At 51.2% G+C, this 18,966-nt stretch overlaps 1 protein-coding gene across 1 annotated transcript in view; it reads right to left on the bottom strand.

Annotated features, from left to right (window-relative positions):
- The window catches only part of MTMR4 (myotubularin related protein 4), a 57,332-nt gene that overhangs the window by 9,737 nt on the left and 28,629 nt on the right, over positions 1–18,966 (bottom strand). The window contains exons 3-8 of the mRNA XM_029961358.1: positions 16,455–16,544; positions 13,630–13,746; positions 12,897–12,979; positions 12,586–12,752; positions 10,697–10,793; positions 4,986–5,099 (exon numbers count right to left, since the gene is read on the bottom strand). Coding sequence (XP_029817218.1) covers positions 4,986–5,099; positions 10,697–10,793; positions 12,586–12,752; positions 12,897–12,979; positions 13,630–13,746; positions 16,455–16,544 — 668 coding nt within the window. The remainder of the gene's footprint in view (positions 1–4,985; positions 5,100–10,696; positions 10,794–12,585; positions 12,753–12,896; positions 12,980–13,629; positions 13,747–16,454; positions 16,545–18,966) is intronic.

Below are 18,966 nucleotides of genomic sequence, written 5' to 3'. Positions count from 1 at the left end.
TTATATATAGAAATATATACTTTAATCTATAAATATATCATATATAAAATATATATTATTGTAGCTAGATAGGTATTTATATATTAAACCAGAGAGAAGAACTTTAAATCATTATGGTTGTACTTTGGGAAAGTAATAACTATTCTACAGAATCACAGAATGTGCTGAGTTGGAAGGGACCCACAAGGATCAGAATCCAACCCTTAGCCCTGCACAGAACCATCCCTAAGAGTCACACCAGTCATTCCACAAGATCCCAGAATGGTTTGGGTTGGAAGGGACCTTAAAGACCATGTTCTTCCACTGCCCTGCTGTGGGCTGGGACACCTTCCACTTCGTTTAATGCTGTTTTGCTCTCCCCTTCTCTTTTTCCTCCCTTAAATTATGGACTGGTTGTTAAACCATTTCACTTATCACCTCTATGTCGGAAAGATGAGCTCACTCAGCATCAGACTGGGGAGTTTCTGGGTGGAGGCCTGAGCTGGTGTTTATCAACAACCCCTAAATGTGAACCCTACCCTGGCTGTTGCTTATTGACGCCTCCCAGGAGACCTGAAGCAGTTCATTTTTCACATGAACACACTGGTCAAGTCACCCACAAATGGCCTGGAAAGGGAAGGGACCATGAAGTGACAAAGTTGCTGGTGACAGAGAATGACCCAGGAGAGTCTGTGGCTGCCTGGAAAAAGTTGCAAATGCTCTCACATGATAAAAACAGAGGCTGAAATTTAGTATTAATAAGTGAAGAATGTTTACAGATCATCAAAACGTAACCCCAGCTATGACATGGAGCAGTTCAGTGCAAACCAGCAGCCATATCCCAAAGGCTTGGAAGTCACTGGGGAGCTCTGAAAAAGCCTCATTGCTCAAGAGAAGCAGAAAGGTTAAGATTGTGGTACCAGTTTTTGGGAAAAGAATACGACAGAAAGTATCATGGCTTCACATCTCAACCAATCTTAAAATGACACAAATTTTTCACTAATCTATCTCAAAAAGGATCATGTCGTACTCAAACCTTCAGAGAAGGCAGAGGTGCAGAAGAGCTTCACTTTAGGACCAACTTAAGTAGGAAACAACCACCCACCATGAGAGAAGGACAAGAATGGAAGAGAAGCATAAAGGGTCTAGAAAGATAAAAAACGGTGAGTTTGGAAGATTAGTTTTGTTTTCCCCTGAGAGAAACACAGGCAAGCACTGGAATGGTCATGCCATACCTTTCAGAAAAACAAGTATTTTTTGGACAATGAACGAAACAAAGAATGGACTCACTGCCACAGTGCAGTGTGGAAGAACAAACTGTTCCAAAATACATTCCAAAATTCTTGGTGGCAGGTCCACCAAGTGACCATGACACACAGTCACCCATTCTCCTGAACGGGTGTAGGAAATCTAAGATCCCAGCTGCTCCAAAGATGCCCCAGGAAAGAATACCTGCATCCCTGTCCCATTTGCTACACTTTCCCGAGGTGCTACTCCTGGTGCCTGGTCCTTCCTGGAGATGGGATAATGGACTGGACATTATCCTGCACCTCACACCTCACACCAACCGTGCTCAGCCCTGCCCATCCCTTCCTGCAGCACCTCTCTGAAGATCACAGAATCACACAATCATGGAATGGTTTGTTGGAAGGGAACTTAAATATCGTCCAGTTCCACCCCCTGCCATGGGCAGGGACACCTCCCACTACTCCAGGTTGCTCCAACCTGGCCTTGGACACTTCCAGGGATCCAGGGGCAGCCACAGTTTCTCTGGGCAACCTGTGCCAGGGCCTCACCAACCTCCCAGGGAACTATTTCTTCCCAAAATCCCATCTAACCCTGCCCTCTGTCAGTTCATGTAGTTCCCTTAATGACATCTCACAGACAATAGCGATGAAGACTTTAAACTTCCAAAGAAATAATATTCACATGTGGCCAAGTTGAAATACTATGGGGTCCTTTACTTTCGGTGCCATTTTGTTTTGCAAGGTGACTGGAGAGCAGTCACTCCCAGGAGATCTATTCCTGCCTTCAGGATCACTCAGGGATGGATAACACAGACAGCAGCAAAGGCTTTGTTTATACTAGTAAATGAACCAGAGCCAAGGTGTGGACTTAAGCACCGGGCTGTGATCTCCAAGCCTGTTTGTGAGCCACCCACAGTCCCCAGCCTGTGCCAACCAGCACTTTCCCAGACAGCGCCTGAGCACGTTTTGGGAAAGGCAGGTGCCGTGCCAGGGACTGCTCCCAGCAGGCTGTTTGGATGCAAGGACACTGTTTTGGGCTGGGAGGCACAGGAGTGCAGCCGTGTGGGGCAGCTGGATCCAGGCAATGCTGTGACAGAGCCAGAGTCGCGTTAAACTCGGAAAACGTCTCGGGAGCACAAACCTCTGAGCACTCCAACAGCTGCTGGGGACTTTCAAGGGACACAGTGACCTGCCAAAAACACGAGGAAATGTGGCAGCACTGATGAGTGTGAAGCCACCAGCGAGCAGAAAGTACAGCAGGTGCCAGTGGAGGAACCAAAACCACAGCTGAGCTTGCCATGAGCTGCCCAGGACAGGGCAGCACCCACAGCCTGACTCTGCCTTCTCCTGCACATCTCCCCAGCATGAGCACAGCAAGCATTTCAGGGCTTTTCTTACTTGGGATTTTTGAGGAGGTTTTCCTCAAAGGAAAAAGCTCCTTTCTTGAAACTGGAATGGCAGAAGGTGCTGGAATGTTTTAACTTATGTGGAGCGAATTATTCTTCAGGGACTTCAGTTTAGTTTTAATGACTCAAGACCCTTTCAACATCCAAAGCTGGAGCATGAAGTGCCTTTGTAGTTTATCAGTTGAGCTTTTCCTCTCAGATTCATTCCAATCACAAGGCTAGAGCACATCTGATACTGTCAGCACATGCCATGTAAGCCACAACAATCATCCAGAACAGATTAATTAATATCTGGTTTAGTGGAAGGTGGCGGGGCGGTTGGAAGTAGATTATCTTTAAGGTACATTCCAAGCCAAACCATTCCATGAGTCTGTGATCTCCCAAGCCCTCTCTCTGTTATTTCCCTGCCATGGGAGTGCTCATCCACAACACAAAGAGCAGCTTGGCTTAAAACACAAGAAAGAGCTTGGAGAGGGTTTACTGAGCTGAGCTTAAAGGTTCCCAACTGAGCTGCCTGTGTGCAAGTGCTTCCATTTCCCAGATCTCTGGATTAAACTCCCATCTCACTGTGACGTGATCTGAAATTCTGGCATGATCTGAAACTGTGGCACGATCTGAAATTCTGACACCATCTGAGAGCCCGAGAGCGAGTGCCCAGCCACGGGGCTGCAGCAGTGCCCACTGTTCCACCCGCCGCCTCCCTGGCAGCCAGGGCACCACAGGCACAGGTGATGCCAAGAGTTGGGATCTCTCCTGCTGCCAAGGTCTCCTCAAGGTGGCTGTGCAGACAGAGCCATGCTGAGCAGAGGCTGCCACGCCGTGCCCGTCTGCCTCTGCACTCAGCTAAATAATTAATTGCATCCTCTGCCTTGATTTAGAAGTGGCCTGTGCCCAGAGGCTGCTGCATCTCTCCTGTGCATCTCACTGAGGGCTGAGATGGAGACTCAAATTTCTGCTTTGCTTAAATTGGACTTTTTCAAAGAAATCTGATGATGTGGAGCCTTTGGTGACATGTTTTACAGATGTGACTGTCACACAGTGAGTTCAGCCTTGCTCCCAAAAGCTCTTAGGTCTATCCAACAGTCCCTGGGATGCAGGATTCAGTCTCTCCTGAACTCCAAGTGAGGAGGAGGAGCTGAGTGTGAGGCTTTTCCTTTCTTCCCCTTCCACACAGCACAAGGCACTGCAGAAGCAGCCATGGCCCTCACAGACCCTCCTGGACAAAACACTTCAATCTTGAGGGCAAATGCTAAAAAAAGTGCAGGAAAATGCGAGACACATACGGGCAAGCACTTGTCCCATCTTGTCACATCCCCTGTCAGCGTCTTCTAATCTGATCCCAGGCTGCAAAAGGTTGCAGCTCAGCCTGTAAATTACTGGGTACCATTACAGAGATATAAAGCAAGGAACAAAATAATTGTTGGAGTAGGAAAAAGACACGGCTTTGCCCTCAGGTGGGGAGGCACACTGGGACAGGCTCCAGAGCCAGGCCATTTTTAGCAAAAGGAATCACAAATACAATTAAGTTCTTAGCTGACTTGGCTCCAAGGAGGGACAGGCTCCCTGAGATAAGCTCTCCTCATTCTTACTCTACTGCACAACTGAGTTCTAGAAGCAGCACACGGTGTTTTGCCAGCATTTACCAAGCCATGAAACGTGAAGATGCAGAGTTAAGGCATCTGTAAATTCACTGGGCTTGCTTCCTGACTTTTGTACTTTCCTTTGCTGTGCAGATGTGATATTTTAAAGTTTTTTTTCTACTGGGATTTGGTGACTGCTAACACAGAGTCTAAGGCTAGAGATCATAATGTACATTTTACACCAGGCACAACTGGCTGGGCACACCTTCAAACCTGGCTGGCTTCAAACACATCAGTCTCCCAGGAGACAAGTTAGGGAGAGACCACCCCCTACCCTGCAAAGCTCTGTTCCATTCACCTGGCCTCCTACATCCCACTCTATGGATTATTTCTGGAAAGCTGGCCAGGGAATATTTCATAGAATCATGAAATATCCTGAGCTGGGAGGGACCCACAAGGATCATCCAGTGCAACTCCTGGCCCTTCTCAGGACATGCCAACAATCCCCCCCTGCACCTGAGAGCATTGTCCAAACCCTCCCTGAGCTCTGGCAGCCTTGGGGCTGTGTCCACTGCACTGGGGAGCCTGGTCAGTGCCCAACCAACCTCTGGGGGAAGAACCTTTTCTTCACATTCTCAGGCAGGAGGCAAAAGGAACGCCCAGCTCTTGCTGTCACCCCTTGCTCCTCAGCCCTGTGGAGCTCACCTGGCTGCCCAACCCTGTGCAGGACCACGTGGGTTTGGGGGAGAGCACAGCTTTGGGTTTGTATTTACCTGTAAACCACCACAGGGATCCTTTTCCATGACCTGAATGAAGCCACGTTCTCCAGTTCCTTATCAGTGATCCAGACGGGGACCAGCAGCTTCTGGGGATAACTGGAGCAAAGCCTGGAAAAAAGAAAGCACGAAGGCAAGATGAGGACTGGGCAGTCAAAAATCTACCCCAGAGCAGCTCACATTTCTCCAAACTCAACATGCAGGACTTTGGCTCTTCATCTCTGTCTCAGTACAGCCTCAACATGGAAAAAGTGACCCAAAAAGTGCTGTGAGGAACTGAGACAACTTCTTCTCACCTCAGGTCTCACCTCCAGGCCCATACTAAGTGTCCCAGTACTTCCCAAGGGTGCCTTTGGAACATCCTCTGGATTGAAGAATGTGGGTTCAGAAGGGTTTAGTGGAACAGTCAGTAATTCCTGTGGGGTTTTGGTTTTCTTGCAGCAGGTGCAAACCCGGGTACACACAGAGCTTCTGGTAAACGATGACCTGCAGAACCCAGGTCACCTTGACACATTTCTCTGTGAGGAAGACACAGCTCTGCCCAGAAAGATGGTAATGGGGACTGGGTGTATGCAAATAAAATGACAGGAGGGAGATCTAAATAATAGCTTGCCTGGTGGGGTGCCAGAAATCAGATTCCTAATAGGCAACTGAACATGTACCAGCAGTGAGAGGAGAACAGAGAGAGAAGAGAACACTGCCAGAGGGCAGGGTTAGATGGGATATTGGGAAGGAATCCTTCCCTGTGAGGGTGGTGAGGCCCTGGCACAGGTTGCCCAGAGAAGCTGTGGCTGCCCCAGCCCTGGAAGTGTCCAAGGCCAGGTTGGAGCAATCTGGTCTAGTGGAAGGTGTCCCTGCCCATGGCACGGGGTGGGATGAGATGAGCATTAAGGTCCCTTCCAACCCAAACCATTCTGGGATTCCATGAAGCACACACAAAATTCCCGGAGTGCAGGGGGAGCTTCCTGGCTCCTGCAGCTCCTGCCCTGCCCCTGGTGCTCACAGCACAGGCTGAGGGCAGGCTCAGACACAGCAGTGCCTGGAAGCTGGACCAGCTGAGCCCCCACGGCCCAGGCTGACACAGGTGGGTACATGGCAAGGAACATCAAAGAGCAGCTCCAGCTCTAGGCTATAACCCACATCATTTAGCAGGAATGTTTCAGGGCAGATGGGGAGCAAGGTGAAAGGGGTGAAAATATCCAGCCAGCAAGCTCCAGAAGGTGGGCTGGTGTTCCTGAGCCCAGGATATCCCAGCTGATGGCAAAAGGCATGATATACCATTAATTAGTTTGTGATGCTAGTGAAGAACTGCCTGCCACAGTGCAAAAAGGCACTTCAGTGTCTAGACATCTCCTCTGAGAGCCCCAGGCAGAAAGCAAGGCTGGGTAAGGGATAAAAACAACAGGGTGAGGAATCCAGGAAGCAAAATTAAAGCTGTCAGGTAAGAAGGTGAAGAGCAGGACGTCTGTAGTAGGATGTCTAGGCTTGGACATCTCTGAAATGCCTCAGATTCCATGTGTAAAGTTGGACAGGAAATTAAAGAAGCACTGGAGCGTGACTGAGGATGCAGGAATGTGGAAAGGGATAGCACCTGGTGAGGTCTGGAGGAACTTTTGGAATAGATGAGTCTATACAAGAATGGGCTTCATTGAAATGCAAACAGAATCAGTGCCCTGGCACCTCAAATGAAACATTAAGGGTGGTGTGTTACACTACAGACTGGGGAGAGGCAGGCCAGGAGAGGCTCAGGAGCATTCCAAGAGTTAAGGCACTAAAACTTGGGAAAACAGTAAGACAGAAATCAATAAAATTCAGGTAATGAAACAGAACTGCCTTAAGAAGTTAAGCCAAATTTAAGCAGGGTGCATAGAAACAGGCAATGAGGTCAACACAAGCAGACATGTCTCTAGGCTAGAATTCCCAAAAAATACCATAGAGGAAGTGAAAAGCCAGGATAAGTAACTATGCTGGCTTAACAGCATCTTACAAACTTGATACGAGGAAGAAAATTAGTGGCACCCTAAATTTCAGAGTACAAGCTTTGCACAGGCTGAGCTTGTGAACACGGTGTGGGCATGTTCCAGGGAAATGTGAGGGCAAAAGTGAGAGGCTCAGAGCCACCAGCATCCTCCAGAGTGTGCCTGGATCAAATCCCAAGCCTGAACAGAAACAGGGCAGCATTGAGGCTACACTACCAACCCCTGGAGCGACAGGAATGACATCCAGAGATTCCTGTGGGAGACTTGTGTTGCTCCCACACAGAACACACAAGTGTCACGACAGTGCCCGAGACAAAGGCGACATTCTCGGACACGACCAGGTGCTTCTTGGTGCTCCCAGACAAATTATACAGAAGTCCCTGACTCCCTTATTTTGGGCCTAAACTGCTGCAAAGCAGAATAACTGAAAAATCACTTTGTCACAGCATTTATCATTCAGTAGGTTTAACAACACTTTCAGAGGGGATAATGATCCCATGACGGTAACAATGAAAAGGGTGAGGGGGGAGCTGACAGATATGATGGTTATTTAAACATAGAAGCATAGGATTGTTTAGGTTGGAAAAGACCTCCAAGATTAACAAGTCCAACCACCAAACCAGCACCAACACCATGTTCACCACTAATCCATGTCCTCGAGTGCCAGATCCATACATTTTTTGAACATTTCCAGGGATGAGGAGTTTACTACCTCCCTGGGCAGCTTGTTCCAGTGCTTGGCAGTCCTTTCCATGAAGAAATTTCCCCCACTATCCAACCTAAACCTACCCTGGTGCAACTTCAGGCTGTTTCCTCTCCTCCTGTCCCTTGTTCCCAGGGAGCAGAGCCCGACCCCCCCCGGCTCCCCCCTCCTGTCAGGGGGTTGTAGAGAGTGAGAAGGTCCCCCCTGAGCCTCCTTTTCTCCAGGCTGAGCCCTCCCAGCTCCTCCTCCTCCTCAGACTCATGCTCCAGACCCATTTTTCAGCACAGAGGGAGCCCTAAAGGGAACCACTTGTGGTAGGGTGGCCTGGAACACTCTGGGACCACACTGAGCCCGACCACTGAGGGAAACATCCTTGGAACTGTGAGGTTTGATGGCAGAAAAAGGGCTGGAACAACACAGCCACATGAATTGGCACCTGTAGACAAGGAGCATCTTCTGACCACAAAGGTGGTGAGAGAAATCACAGAATCATGGAATATCCTGAGTTGGAAGGGACCCACAAGGATGGATTCCAACTCCTGGCCCTGCACAGGACACCCCAATAATCCCACCATGTGCCTCAGAGCCTTGTCCAAGCTCTTCCTTCACACATGTTTATCACTAACAGCCCTCACAGACTTATTGCTCACATGCTCCTACAACAAATCCAATCAAGGACACTAATTATCCCATTTCCAATGGTATGGACAGCATTAAAATCTATAGAGAATTGTAACAAAATAAGACAAAATATTAATTAAGAGCAGTCCCAGAAACAAGCAGGAAACACTAGCTGGGTAAAGCAGCAACACGGAATTCCAGGCAGCTTTTTCCTCATGAAGTCAAAAACAAATAAAAGCACCACTGTAGAAAGATGAAACCTGAAAACAAGCATCAACAGTGGAGGAAAAGTGGATATTTTTTTTTCCCCTTTTTGAAGGAACTACGTGTGTACCAAACCCACCTAAGGCTGCCATGGAACAACTCCTCCCTCGGACAGCCTGGGTGCACCAGATGGGCAATGCTGGAGTGATCCCACTTCCCTGGGTGCACAGATCCCTGGAGATGTGGGAGCCAGGGAGAGCCCGTGTAATAATTTTATTATCACTGTACACTTTTATCAGGGCCAAAGGAGTGGTTGTTATAAGCTTGTACTGCTCTCATTTTATGATGGCTGTCTCCAGGAAGAAGATAATAGTTCCCAGATAAGGACATCTCGGAACAGACTTGAAAGACAAGGAACAAAGCCATTGCCTTGGAGTATCCTGTCTTTAACAACACTGTTTTGCCAATGCAGGGAAATAAAAGATAAAAGGACTATAAACAGTTAAAAAGTAACCTGATCCTTGTGAATAGAGGCAGGTGGTTATGATCAAAAGCCAAGGCAGGATTTAAAGACACACTCCCCCAGCAGCAAGAGAGAACTGGTTTGAGTTGCACAAGGCAATTACACCACCCTTGAGATCCCAGGATGTCTGCAGGAAGCTGGGACCTGCCAGCATCCCCAGGGAGGAACTCAGGCAGGTGGAGGGAAGCAAAGCCAGGCTTGCTGAGGTTTGTTTCAAAGTCCTTTCTTCCCTGGTTGGGTTGGAAATCAAACACCTGCCTTCAGAGAAGTTGGTAATGGCTGTGGATTACTGGCCAGGAAGTGAGGCACAGATGGTAAATGGAAGCTGAGCTTTCTGAAATGGTCAGAGGGAACCACACCCCAAAATTTAACAGGGCAGAAAGCCTGACTGCTCTCAAAGACATGCAGAGACTCTACCCAGGGCAGGGACCCTCCAAAACCAAGCAGTTCAGGGTAACAAGTTTTATTTGACATCCTTGGAGAAACTGCATAAATGCAAAGTCACGTGGACAGTTCCAAAGCCATGATGTAGTCAGTGGGGACAAAGGGGAAACTGTAAATCACCCCCAAAACCTCTGCATTCTTAAGGAAGAGAGAACAGGCAGCAGACTGCAAAACTCCACCAGCATTTCCCCAGTCCAGTGTCTCCAAGGCACTCCCAAGGAAACCAGTGTCCTGGAACTGTCCAGTCCACAGGTGATAGGGATGCCTTTCCTGGCTGAGACAGAGATGAAAGACTGAGGGATACCAGTGGTTTCAAGGAAAGGATTATAGGGAATGCACAAATGAATATGTCCATCAAAGCTTAATAAAATCCTGCTGGCTTAATGCCACCTGCTGCAAAGAGAGGAGCAGTGCTTCTCCAAGAGTCCTGGGCTCCCCCAGGAGTAGGAAACCGGCTGCAAACACTGATGTGCTGGTGGGAAAGACCTTCTAGAGATCCCCACTCCAACTCCCTGCTCACCTGCAACAGTGAGATGGGAAACACCTTAATGATGGAGAAACCCCTCTCCCTGGGGATCTGCCCCAGCCCAGCAGCACGTCCTGGGGAATGGCTTTTTTTCCCTCTCATGTCCATTCTGAGCCTCCCAATCTGCACTTTGTGGCTGCTGGCCCTTGCTCTGTCACGTGCCCCTGTCAGGAGGGTTTCAGTCCATCCCCTCTGTGAATGCCCCCCCAGCAGCTGGAGGCAGATCACCCCTCCAGCTTCTCCTGCTCCAACTGAACTAGCCTTGCTCATTCCCAGACTCCCCAGCATCCCAACAGCTCTCCACTGGCTCAGTCCCAGCTCCTCACAAAGCTGAACAGCTGCCCCAGTGTATGAAAACTGTTTGTCATGTCAGAGAACAACTGACCAGAAAGAAACCCACGATGGACGGATCCTCCAAACTCCCCAATGTCTTCCAGGAGGAATTAGAGCCCCGTCATTATAAACCACCTGAGTCAGCAATCACCCTCTCTGCCAGCTCTGACATTTGGGCTGTATTCCTTCTGCAATTCCACCATGTGAAAGGCGGAAAGAAAAGGGATCTGGCTCAGACACTGAACTGCCTGAGGGCTGTCGAGGCCAGGAAGGAGGATTAGCTGGAGTTTGACTCACCCGCCGCTCTGCGCGAGGATGAGGAAGGGAACGTAAGGGGAGAGGAGAGTGGGGAGAGCCTGGTGGGGAAACACTCACTTGTAGTTGTTGTTGATGTCGGAGACGCGCCAGACGTTCTGCAAGTCAAAGCCCATCCTCACCAGCTCCATCTCAAAGCGGTACCTCACGTGGTCTCCTGGAGAGCAGAGCACAGGGACTTACTGACAGCACCGAGGGCGTCTGAACGTGTTCATGGCAACTGTTCCAGGCTGGAGAGAATCCCACACTGCTCTGGGTTGGCAGGGACACTAAAGATCACAGAGTTCCAACCACCGGCTGTGAACAGGGACACCTTCCACCAGCCCAGGCTGCTCCAAGCCCTGTCCAACCTGGCCTTGGATGCTTCCAGGGATGGGGCAGCCACAGCTTCTCTGGGCAACCTGTGCCAGGGCCTCCTCACACTCTGATTAAAGAATTTCTTCCCAATATCCCTCTGGCAGTTTAAAACCACTCCCCCTTGTCTTGTCACTCTCTGCCAACACAAAAAGTCCCTCTCCTCCTGTTATAAGCCCCTTTAGCCACTGGAAGGGGCTCTAAGGTTACCCCTTCTCCAGGCTAAACACCCCCAGCTCTCCCAGCCTGGCTCCAGAGCAGAGGGGCTCCAGCTCTCAGAGCACATCCATGGCAAGGAGAAACTCCAGGGCAGCTGGATGGCAGCAGGGACAGTGCTTCAGAAGCCAAAAAGACTTGTCCCTCAGAGGGGTTCCTCTGTTTATTTTGTCAAGTCAGATCACTTTTCGTCTCAGAGCACAGAGCAGGATGGAAACAGCCTCCCCATGTCACTGAGGAAGTGTGGGGAGTTAATTTAATCCACTTTTGCCCTTCTGCCAGTGACAGCTTCCAAAGTGGATGTTGGGAACCCCACGGCAAGGAGTACTGAGCACCCACCCCGGGCAGTTCCTTCCTCCAGACTGCTCTCAGACGCTGACTCAGGGTTTGCTCTCTTATTTTTAGCCTCACCTCACGAATTCTGGGTGCCTTTGCTGCTCCAGCATCAAATCTTGCTAATAAATAAATACTGCAAAGCTCTTTGCCTCAGTCATATCCTGCAGCAACAACTTCCACAGGTGAGTTTATTTATACTTGAGAATACTACTTTCCCTAAAGGAAAGACAGCAAATACCTCCCAATTGCTGGTGTTTGGGGCATGATAAGGACACAGAATTTACCTTTTCTCTACCAGCTTCTCTTTGGTATCTCTTTCAGCTCTACTATTGAACCTCATCCCTCTATCCCAGCCTCTGTTTGGACATTTCACTCAGGCTACTGCTGCTCTCCTGTAGGATCAGCACATTTTTTAAGCCTAAAACCAGGTTTCTCACTCATTTCAATCCCTTTTTGAACAGCTTAATCATGAATAAGACAAAGCAGCTGCAAGGGAACCTTGTGTTCCCAGAGAAGGGAAACTCCCAAGCCACACGAGGGCACCAGCACAGCTCTGGTGTTCTCTTTATGGATTCGAGGATTTGATTTGTGCCTGTGTAAGGACAAGCCAGAGCTCTCCACAGACCTGATCCCAGGAATGTCACAGCATTTCTGGTTGTTGGAGAAGAGATGCAGATGGGCTCATATTAATTAGGCTGCCTCAAAGCTGGTGATGTTTACAGGACTGCCTGAGCTCTCAATCATCATGGTGAGAGTGCTAAAGTATGGGATGTTTTCTTCCTTCACAAGGAGAAAGGGAAAAGCTGCTTCTGTGGTGCTGGCTCAGAATGTTCCTTATTATATTTATAACTGTAATTCTTTTTACTGAGCTTGTTCTCCTGCAGCACCCAGCCATCAGCTGGACTCAGGATGAGCCAGCAAGGTGAATTTGGGCTATGGCTGCAGCAGAGCACAAGACACAGCCAGACAGGGTTTATGAACAGCTAAATTGCACTGCAGTGCTCCTGGGCAGAGGAGCAGGAAGGGGACAGGGAGGAGCTCACCGGGACGGCACAGATGTGCATGCTGATCCTCCTCATCCACGCAGACTCCCAAGCACCAGGCGTGGTAGGCAAATGCAAAGAGGTCCTCAGGCTTGGCAGGGCGGGCGATGGCTCGGGTCAGCCTCTTCAGCCACTCCTGGCACTGCTTGAAGGTGGAAAAATGGCACCTGCGAGCACAAAGGCAAACCAGCCTCAGTGGGGACATTCACCCGTGGCCATGGACAGCTCAATTCCCACGGCAGCACAGAGGGAGACACCAGAGCTGGTCAGGGCCTGCAGCAGCAGCCACCCCAGAGCAACACAGCAGGTACCTGATCACTTTGGAGTCCTTGCAGACGATGTGAAGCTGGAACATATCCCGACACTCCACACTTTCCATCATCCTCAAAGGCACCTGTGGGGGAGGGACAGATGTGGGGCATGACAAGGCACAGCACGACAGCAGCCCCAGCAGCCCTGCCCGTGGGCCCCTCACGCTCACTCACGGCTCCAGCAGCAATCACGAGCTGCCACTGGGAACCACAAACCCACTCCCGGGGCTCTGGAGCTTCATGACTCAGCGTGTAGCTCCTTCCATGATTACTATTCTGATGCCTGCTCTGTCCCTGGGTAATCTCCCACCGGGGGCCAGTTACTGACTCAAGCACTTCCAGCCAAACACAGGTAACTGAGCCCAACAGCAGCTGCAGTAAGAGGTGGCAAGTCGAGACAGTGAGAGAAAGCCTCAGGCTCCCACTGTCTGACTCTGAGTTGGTGAGAAGTCTCATTAAAACTGGCCTGCAAGAGACCTCAACAGCCTTAAAACCACCGAGGTTAAAGCTTGAATTTAAAGACAACAGCAAAGGAAAGGCCTAATTAGTATCCAAAAGAAAACCCCATCCTCACGCCTCAGGACAGCAGCAGAACAGCAACTGCATGCCTAGAGGCAGCATCAGGCCTGGCATCCTTTGAGAAGCACCTTCCCATGCCACAGCCCCCTGAGAAGGGTTATTCCCACCCCTCCCCACACTGAAAGCACGCGGGAGGTGCCGGATCCAGACTCACGTTGATCACGGAATCCTTGAATTTGATGTGCAGGCGGTAGTTGGAGATGGCGATCACGGCGTCGTTGGCATGGCCCAGGTACTCCACCCCCTCACCCTGCAACACAGTGAATGGCACCTGCAAGGGAGACAGCGCTGGGTCAGCACCCACACACAGGCAGCACATAGCCCAGCCACAGAAAAGGAGATCCTTGTGCACTGGAATTCCCAGAGCCGCTCTTCCCACTGCCTCTGCAGTGCATCTCCCATGGGAAACCATTCCCAGCAATGTGCTCCTCGTGCCCTGAGAGCTGACAACAGCATGTAACAGCACTGGACCCACTGCCCAGCCCCACACGCGGATCTGCTTCCCAAGGACGCCTCCAGGGCACCTCCTGAAGGATCATGCTTATGGAGGAGAGGTGTGAGCACACACACTGCACACCCGGCAGTGAGGGTGTGCAATGGGGCAGAGGGATCGATGATCCCTGCTCTTAGGAGAGGGCAAACCAGCCCTGGGACAAGGGGCAGCACTGGAAGGGGCTGCCCAGGGAGGTGGTGGAGCCCCCATCCCTGGAGGCGTCCAAGGAAGGACTGGACGTGGCACTGGGGGACAAAGTTGGGGGTCAGGCACAGGACCTGATGATCTTGGAGGGCTTTTCCAACCTTAATGATTCTGTGATGGATCAGAATTCCCTGCCCCAGGGCAGTGTCACCTATGTGATCCTGCACCACTTAAATGGCCATCACTGTGAGACTCATCACCACTTACCATCCAGGTAAGCAAATGAACCAAAGTTGTGCCCAGTTTCTGCTCACCAGGCAGAGGGAATCTCTCTGTATAGTTATTTGTATGACTGAGGAAGCTTGTCCTGGTCAATCCACAACAAAGCTAAAGTCACCTGAATTCAATTTTTTTAGTGTTAAATATCTAGATAATCAAGTGTCTCTGTGTCCCTCCCCATCAGCCTGGACATGCCGGAGCTATTTTTAAAACGTGGGATCCTGGCAGACAGTCAAGTCTGACTTTTCTTATATTAAAAAAAAAGAAGGCAGAACAGCCTAAAATTCACCAGGCCCCTTTGTCCTTAGCTAATCAGGCTCCTCCTGTTCCCTGAATGCCACCTACACCAGGTGATGTCGGCAACCAATTATGCAAAAAATGTCATGATGATTTATCATTTCAGCCAGAGCTGGAACCTGCCAGACAGGGCAGCTGATGGCACAATTCATTACACTGTAATTAGTGCAAGTCAGACCACCTTCTCTTTATTTCTAACTTGTTTCTAAGGCTTGTGCTGCCTAAAAACCTGAATTTCCTGGATTTCAGACTTCAAGTGACAACTGTACAAACAACTTCTTCTTTCTTTGTACAAAAATAACCACCTTAGACTGGCTTGTGTCCGAACACCCTTTAAAAGTATTAATTATTTGCCATGAAGAGAATATCCTCTATTTATTTCTGCAGTTTATTTCTGCGTGCTTGCCAGAGCTGTTTTTAGCTGGCATGTGTTTCTTCTGCTTACGTGGCTCTTTCACACAGCACCAGAAGGGAGACAGATTAGAAAGGGATGGAAAGGCTGCAAGAACTGACAGAGGGAAATCCTGGAATAAACTGGCAGGTGCCTGAATACAGCTTGTTATCAAGCCACTGGCATCCTTTTGGAATCACAGAATTGTGGAATGATTTGGGCTGGGAGAGACCTTAAAGCTCATTTTGTTCTATAACCCCCTGCCATGGGCAGGGACACCCTTCACTAGCACAGGTTGCTCCAAGCCCCGTCCAACCTGGCCTTGGACACTTCACTTTACATTCAAATAACAATTTACTGAAGGGAAATTACCCTTGGAGGGGTGATTTATGGTCCTCCATGCAGAAGACTTAAACCAGAGGCTGTTCTTCTCCAGGAGCCTCAGCTCAGAGTCATTTCAGCAGCTTCACCTCCCCAAAGGCCTCAGACCTGCAGCCTTGACCCCAACAACTCCTCAGCCCGTGGTTGCTCCTTCAAGACAACACCTCTCAGTCCTTGCTTTGCCCAGCACCTTTTGCCAAGGCAATGCTGATCCCAGAACAATCTCAGACACTGCAGCAGCAGTGGGAACAAGGTGAGCCTGGCTCCAGCCCCAGGAGGAGGACGATGAGCCCTGGATGATGTCAAAGGAAGCACCAAACCCCCGAGGGCTGTGCTCCTGCCCTTGCTGCACAGTGGCAAAGCACCCGGGGCTCTTCCAAGGGTTTTTTGCAGCAGGAGGCTGGCACCATATGGAGGTGTCTCCTTCCAGCCACTCTGCAGCAGGAAAATGCCAGGAGCAACGTGTACCAGGGCCAGAGCAGGCAGTGCAGTCACTGCACCAAGCACGGCCCCGCTCCAACAGGACAGAATATCCTGAGCTGGAAGGGACCCACAAGGATCATCAAGTCCAACTCCTGAGCAAATAGCCCATACTGGGATAGAACCTGCAACCTTGGCACTATTAGCATCACACTCTAATCAACTGAGTTAATCCCCTGTCCCAGGGAGCATCTCCCTGCTGCAGTGCCACGCAGGCAGCGTCACGTTCCTCACTGCCAGCGAGGACAGGGAATACCCAGCCTGGCTGTGCATCACATCATGCTCCAGCCTCGTTTCCCAGAGGCAGGAGGTGCTGTACACATCCTGGCAGGGCTGGGAAGGCAGGGATGGTGCGTTTGGAATGACTGGCAACACGTGGAAGGACCCACCACTCCAAATGTGACCTTTGGCACCGGCCAGCCCGTGGCCTCCAGGCTGTCCTGGGCTGGAGAGCCGCCCTGCAGAGCCCAACCTGCCACATCCCAAAGCTGTTTGGGTGTTCTGACTTCCTTACCTGCAATGATTCCTCCTCCTTTACGAGCTCCTTCGGGGGGAACAAGTCCTTGGCCTGGATGTACTCCAAACTGGGAGGGCCCTCCTCACCCTGCATTGCAAACAAGAGCACACAGTCAGACAGGTCCCAGTCAGCACGTGCTGTGAAAGCCAAAAACTGAAGCTGCTGGATACTCTCAGCACCCCAGGAGCCTGGGGATGCCTGTGCATGGAAATGCCTGTTGTGCCTCTGGACCCCACCAGCTCCTCTGTCTTTTGCAGAGTCCCCACAGCACAGTAAAAGGCCAAAGCAGGTCTCCAAGTCCTGCCTCTTCCAGCTGAGTGGTGTTTGGAAAGCCAAGCAGATGCACCTTGGCCAGCACAGGATCTGGGACTGATGTGACAGTAATTTGTCACGTCAGCTGTTCCCCTGGTACCTCCCCCGGTACCACGGCAGACACAGCATGACACAGAGGGTTTCCATCTACAGTCCAGCCTCAAACAACTCTTCCTCCTCTTAAGGACTGCTTTCTTTGAGGAGTTTTCATTTTCACTTTCAGCCCACAAAAATCTGGCAAGAGTCTGAAGTTTCTTGAGGAGAATATACAAGTGGGAAAAGTAACCCAACAACAACTGCACCTCAATGCACCCAGTTCACAGCAGGCATTACTGACTGGTGCCAGCACCCAAGCAGGGCACTGAGCCCCAGTGGACGTGTCCATACTGCTCAGATGGACACCCCAGAAAGCCCATGGAGGCCTCAGGGTGGTCTGAGAGGACACACAGAGTCTGAACACGCCACCCTTGACAAGCAGAGTGTGCGTCTCAGTTTAGGACCTGGGAATCTTCAGTCACTCATAGAATCATAGACTAACCCGAGTTGGATGGGACTCACAAAGATCAAGTCCAACTCCTGGCCCTGCACAGGACACCCCAACAATCCCCCTGTGTGCCTGACAGTGTTGTCCAAACGCTCCTTGAGCTCTGGCATGAAATGTCAGTGCCAATTTTCACCAGCCCTCCCACAGACCTTGTCAAACCACCACATTGTCTGAAGGAGCAGTACTCAGATGCTCACTGCTGGGAGCCCAGGATGGTGTTAACTCCACATGTATTTGGTGTGGGAATGTTTTCTTCGGAATGCCTCCTAACTGTAGCTTCTTTAGGCTCCAGCATTTACCAGGAAACGCTCTGTTCTGTAAGCACTGAGTAATATTTTTAAATGAAATATCTTTCTGGGTATGCCACCCAAGCCAGAATCTGAATTTTAACCTGAAGAAAGGAGATGCCAATCCTTCTGGCTCAGGAACATATAAAATGATGCTGAATCCCCTTGTGTTAGTGACAGGGGCTGAAGCCTTGTCATCCACAAGAACAGCATGGCCTGAGGCGCTCCCTGGACCTCAGACGGGGGTGACCAGACCCGACCCAGCCCATCTCCAAGGAACCTGCACACATGCTGTTATAACTGGTGTAAAACTCGGCATCAACCCCAGCTAGAGGGAAAGGCACTGCCCCTCCTCACCCCCACTGTGATGGACACAGGGCACAGCTCCTGACAGAGACTCGCTCCCACGCCGAGGCACAAAGGGAAGGTGTGTGCCCGTGCCGGTGCGGCAGCCGGGGAGCAGAGATCTCCCATCACCACTTTGCAGCTCGCAGAGAAATCCCAGTGAGCAGCAGGAACTGGAACAGGGCAGCCCGAGCTCTCCACCGGCCTGGGTGTCCTTGAGTCCCGCCTCGCCTGCGGCGCAGGGCGGGCGGGAGGCTGAGCATCTCCTGCTGCCACATCCCATCCCGGCGAGCGGCAGGGCGGGGGCTCGGGGCCCCGCGCTCTTCACAAGCCGCCTGAAGCCCTCAGAGCCCATTTGGCCATGAGTCCCCCGGGGAGGGGTGGACAGTGGGTCTGCAGAAGGGGCGTCAGAGCAGGAAAACTCCTCTCCCCGAAGGTATAGAAGCCAGGGAGCTCGGGACGCCCTCCCAGCACAGCAGCAGCAGCACAGGAGGGGTCCTGCACGCCCTGCGAGCGCCGCAGCCATGGCGGGAGCGGAGCTCCCCTGGGGTCGGGTGCTCTCCACGGTAATTTTCCAGCTCCAGGCAAGGACCGGGCGCATCCTGCGTGGCACATCATGGCACACGGTGGCCGGGGCCTTCGGGCTGCTCAGGGACTGCCGTGCCCTTGGACCGGGGCAGGGCAGCGGTGACCGGCCACTGTGCCGCCCGGCGGGAGCCAGGAAAGGGGATCCCCCCTCCCCACGCCCAGCTGGGCAGACCCAGGGCAGAGGATGCTGGAGAGAGCATCTGCCTTACGGCCCCGCTTCCATGGAGGAGGGGAGGGGAATGAAAAGCAGCACTTACAAAGCAGTTGAGCATGGAGCAGGAGACGCGGCCTGGCAGACTCATGTTCATTTCCCGAGGCGGCAGCAGGGCCGGGCAGGCACAAGCAGCATCTCCTCCCTGCGGCTCCGAGCTGCGGCCGCGGGCCCGGCGCTGCGGCAGCGTCCCCGTGCCCGTCCCCGCTCCGCCGGGAAGGG

This window comes from Manacus vitellinus, unplaced genomic scaffold (assembly GCF_001715985.3).
Source record: "Manacus vitellinus isolate BGI_N305 unplaced genomic scaffold, ASM171598v3 scaffold_32_pilon, whole genome shotgun sequence".
Lineage (NCBI taxonomy): Eukaryota > Metazoa > Chordata > Aves > Passeriformes > Pipridae > Manacus > Manacus vitellinus.
This window is presented reverse-complemented; position numbering and strand designations above follow the sequence as displayed.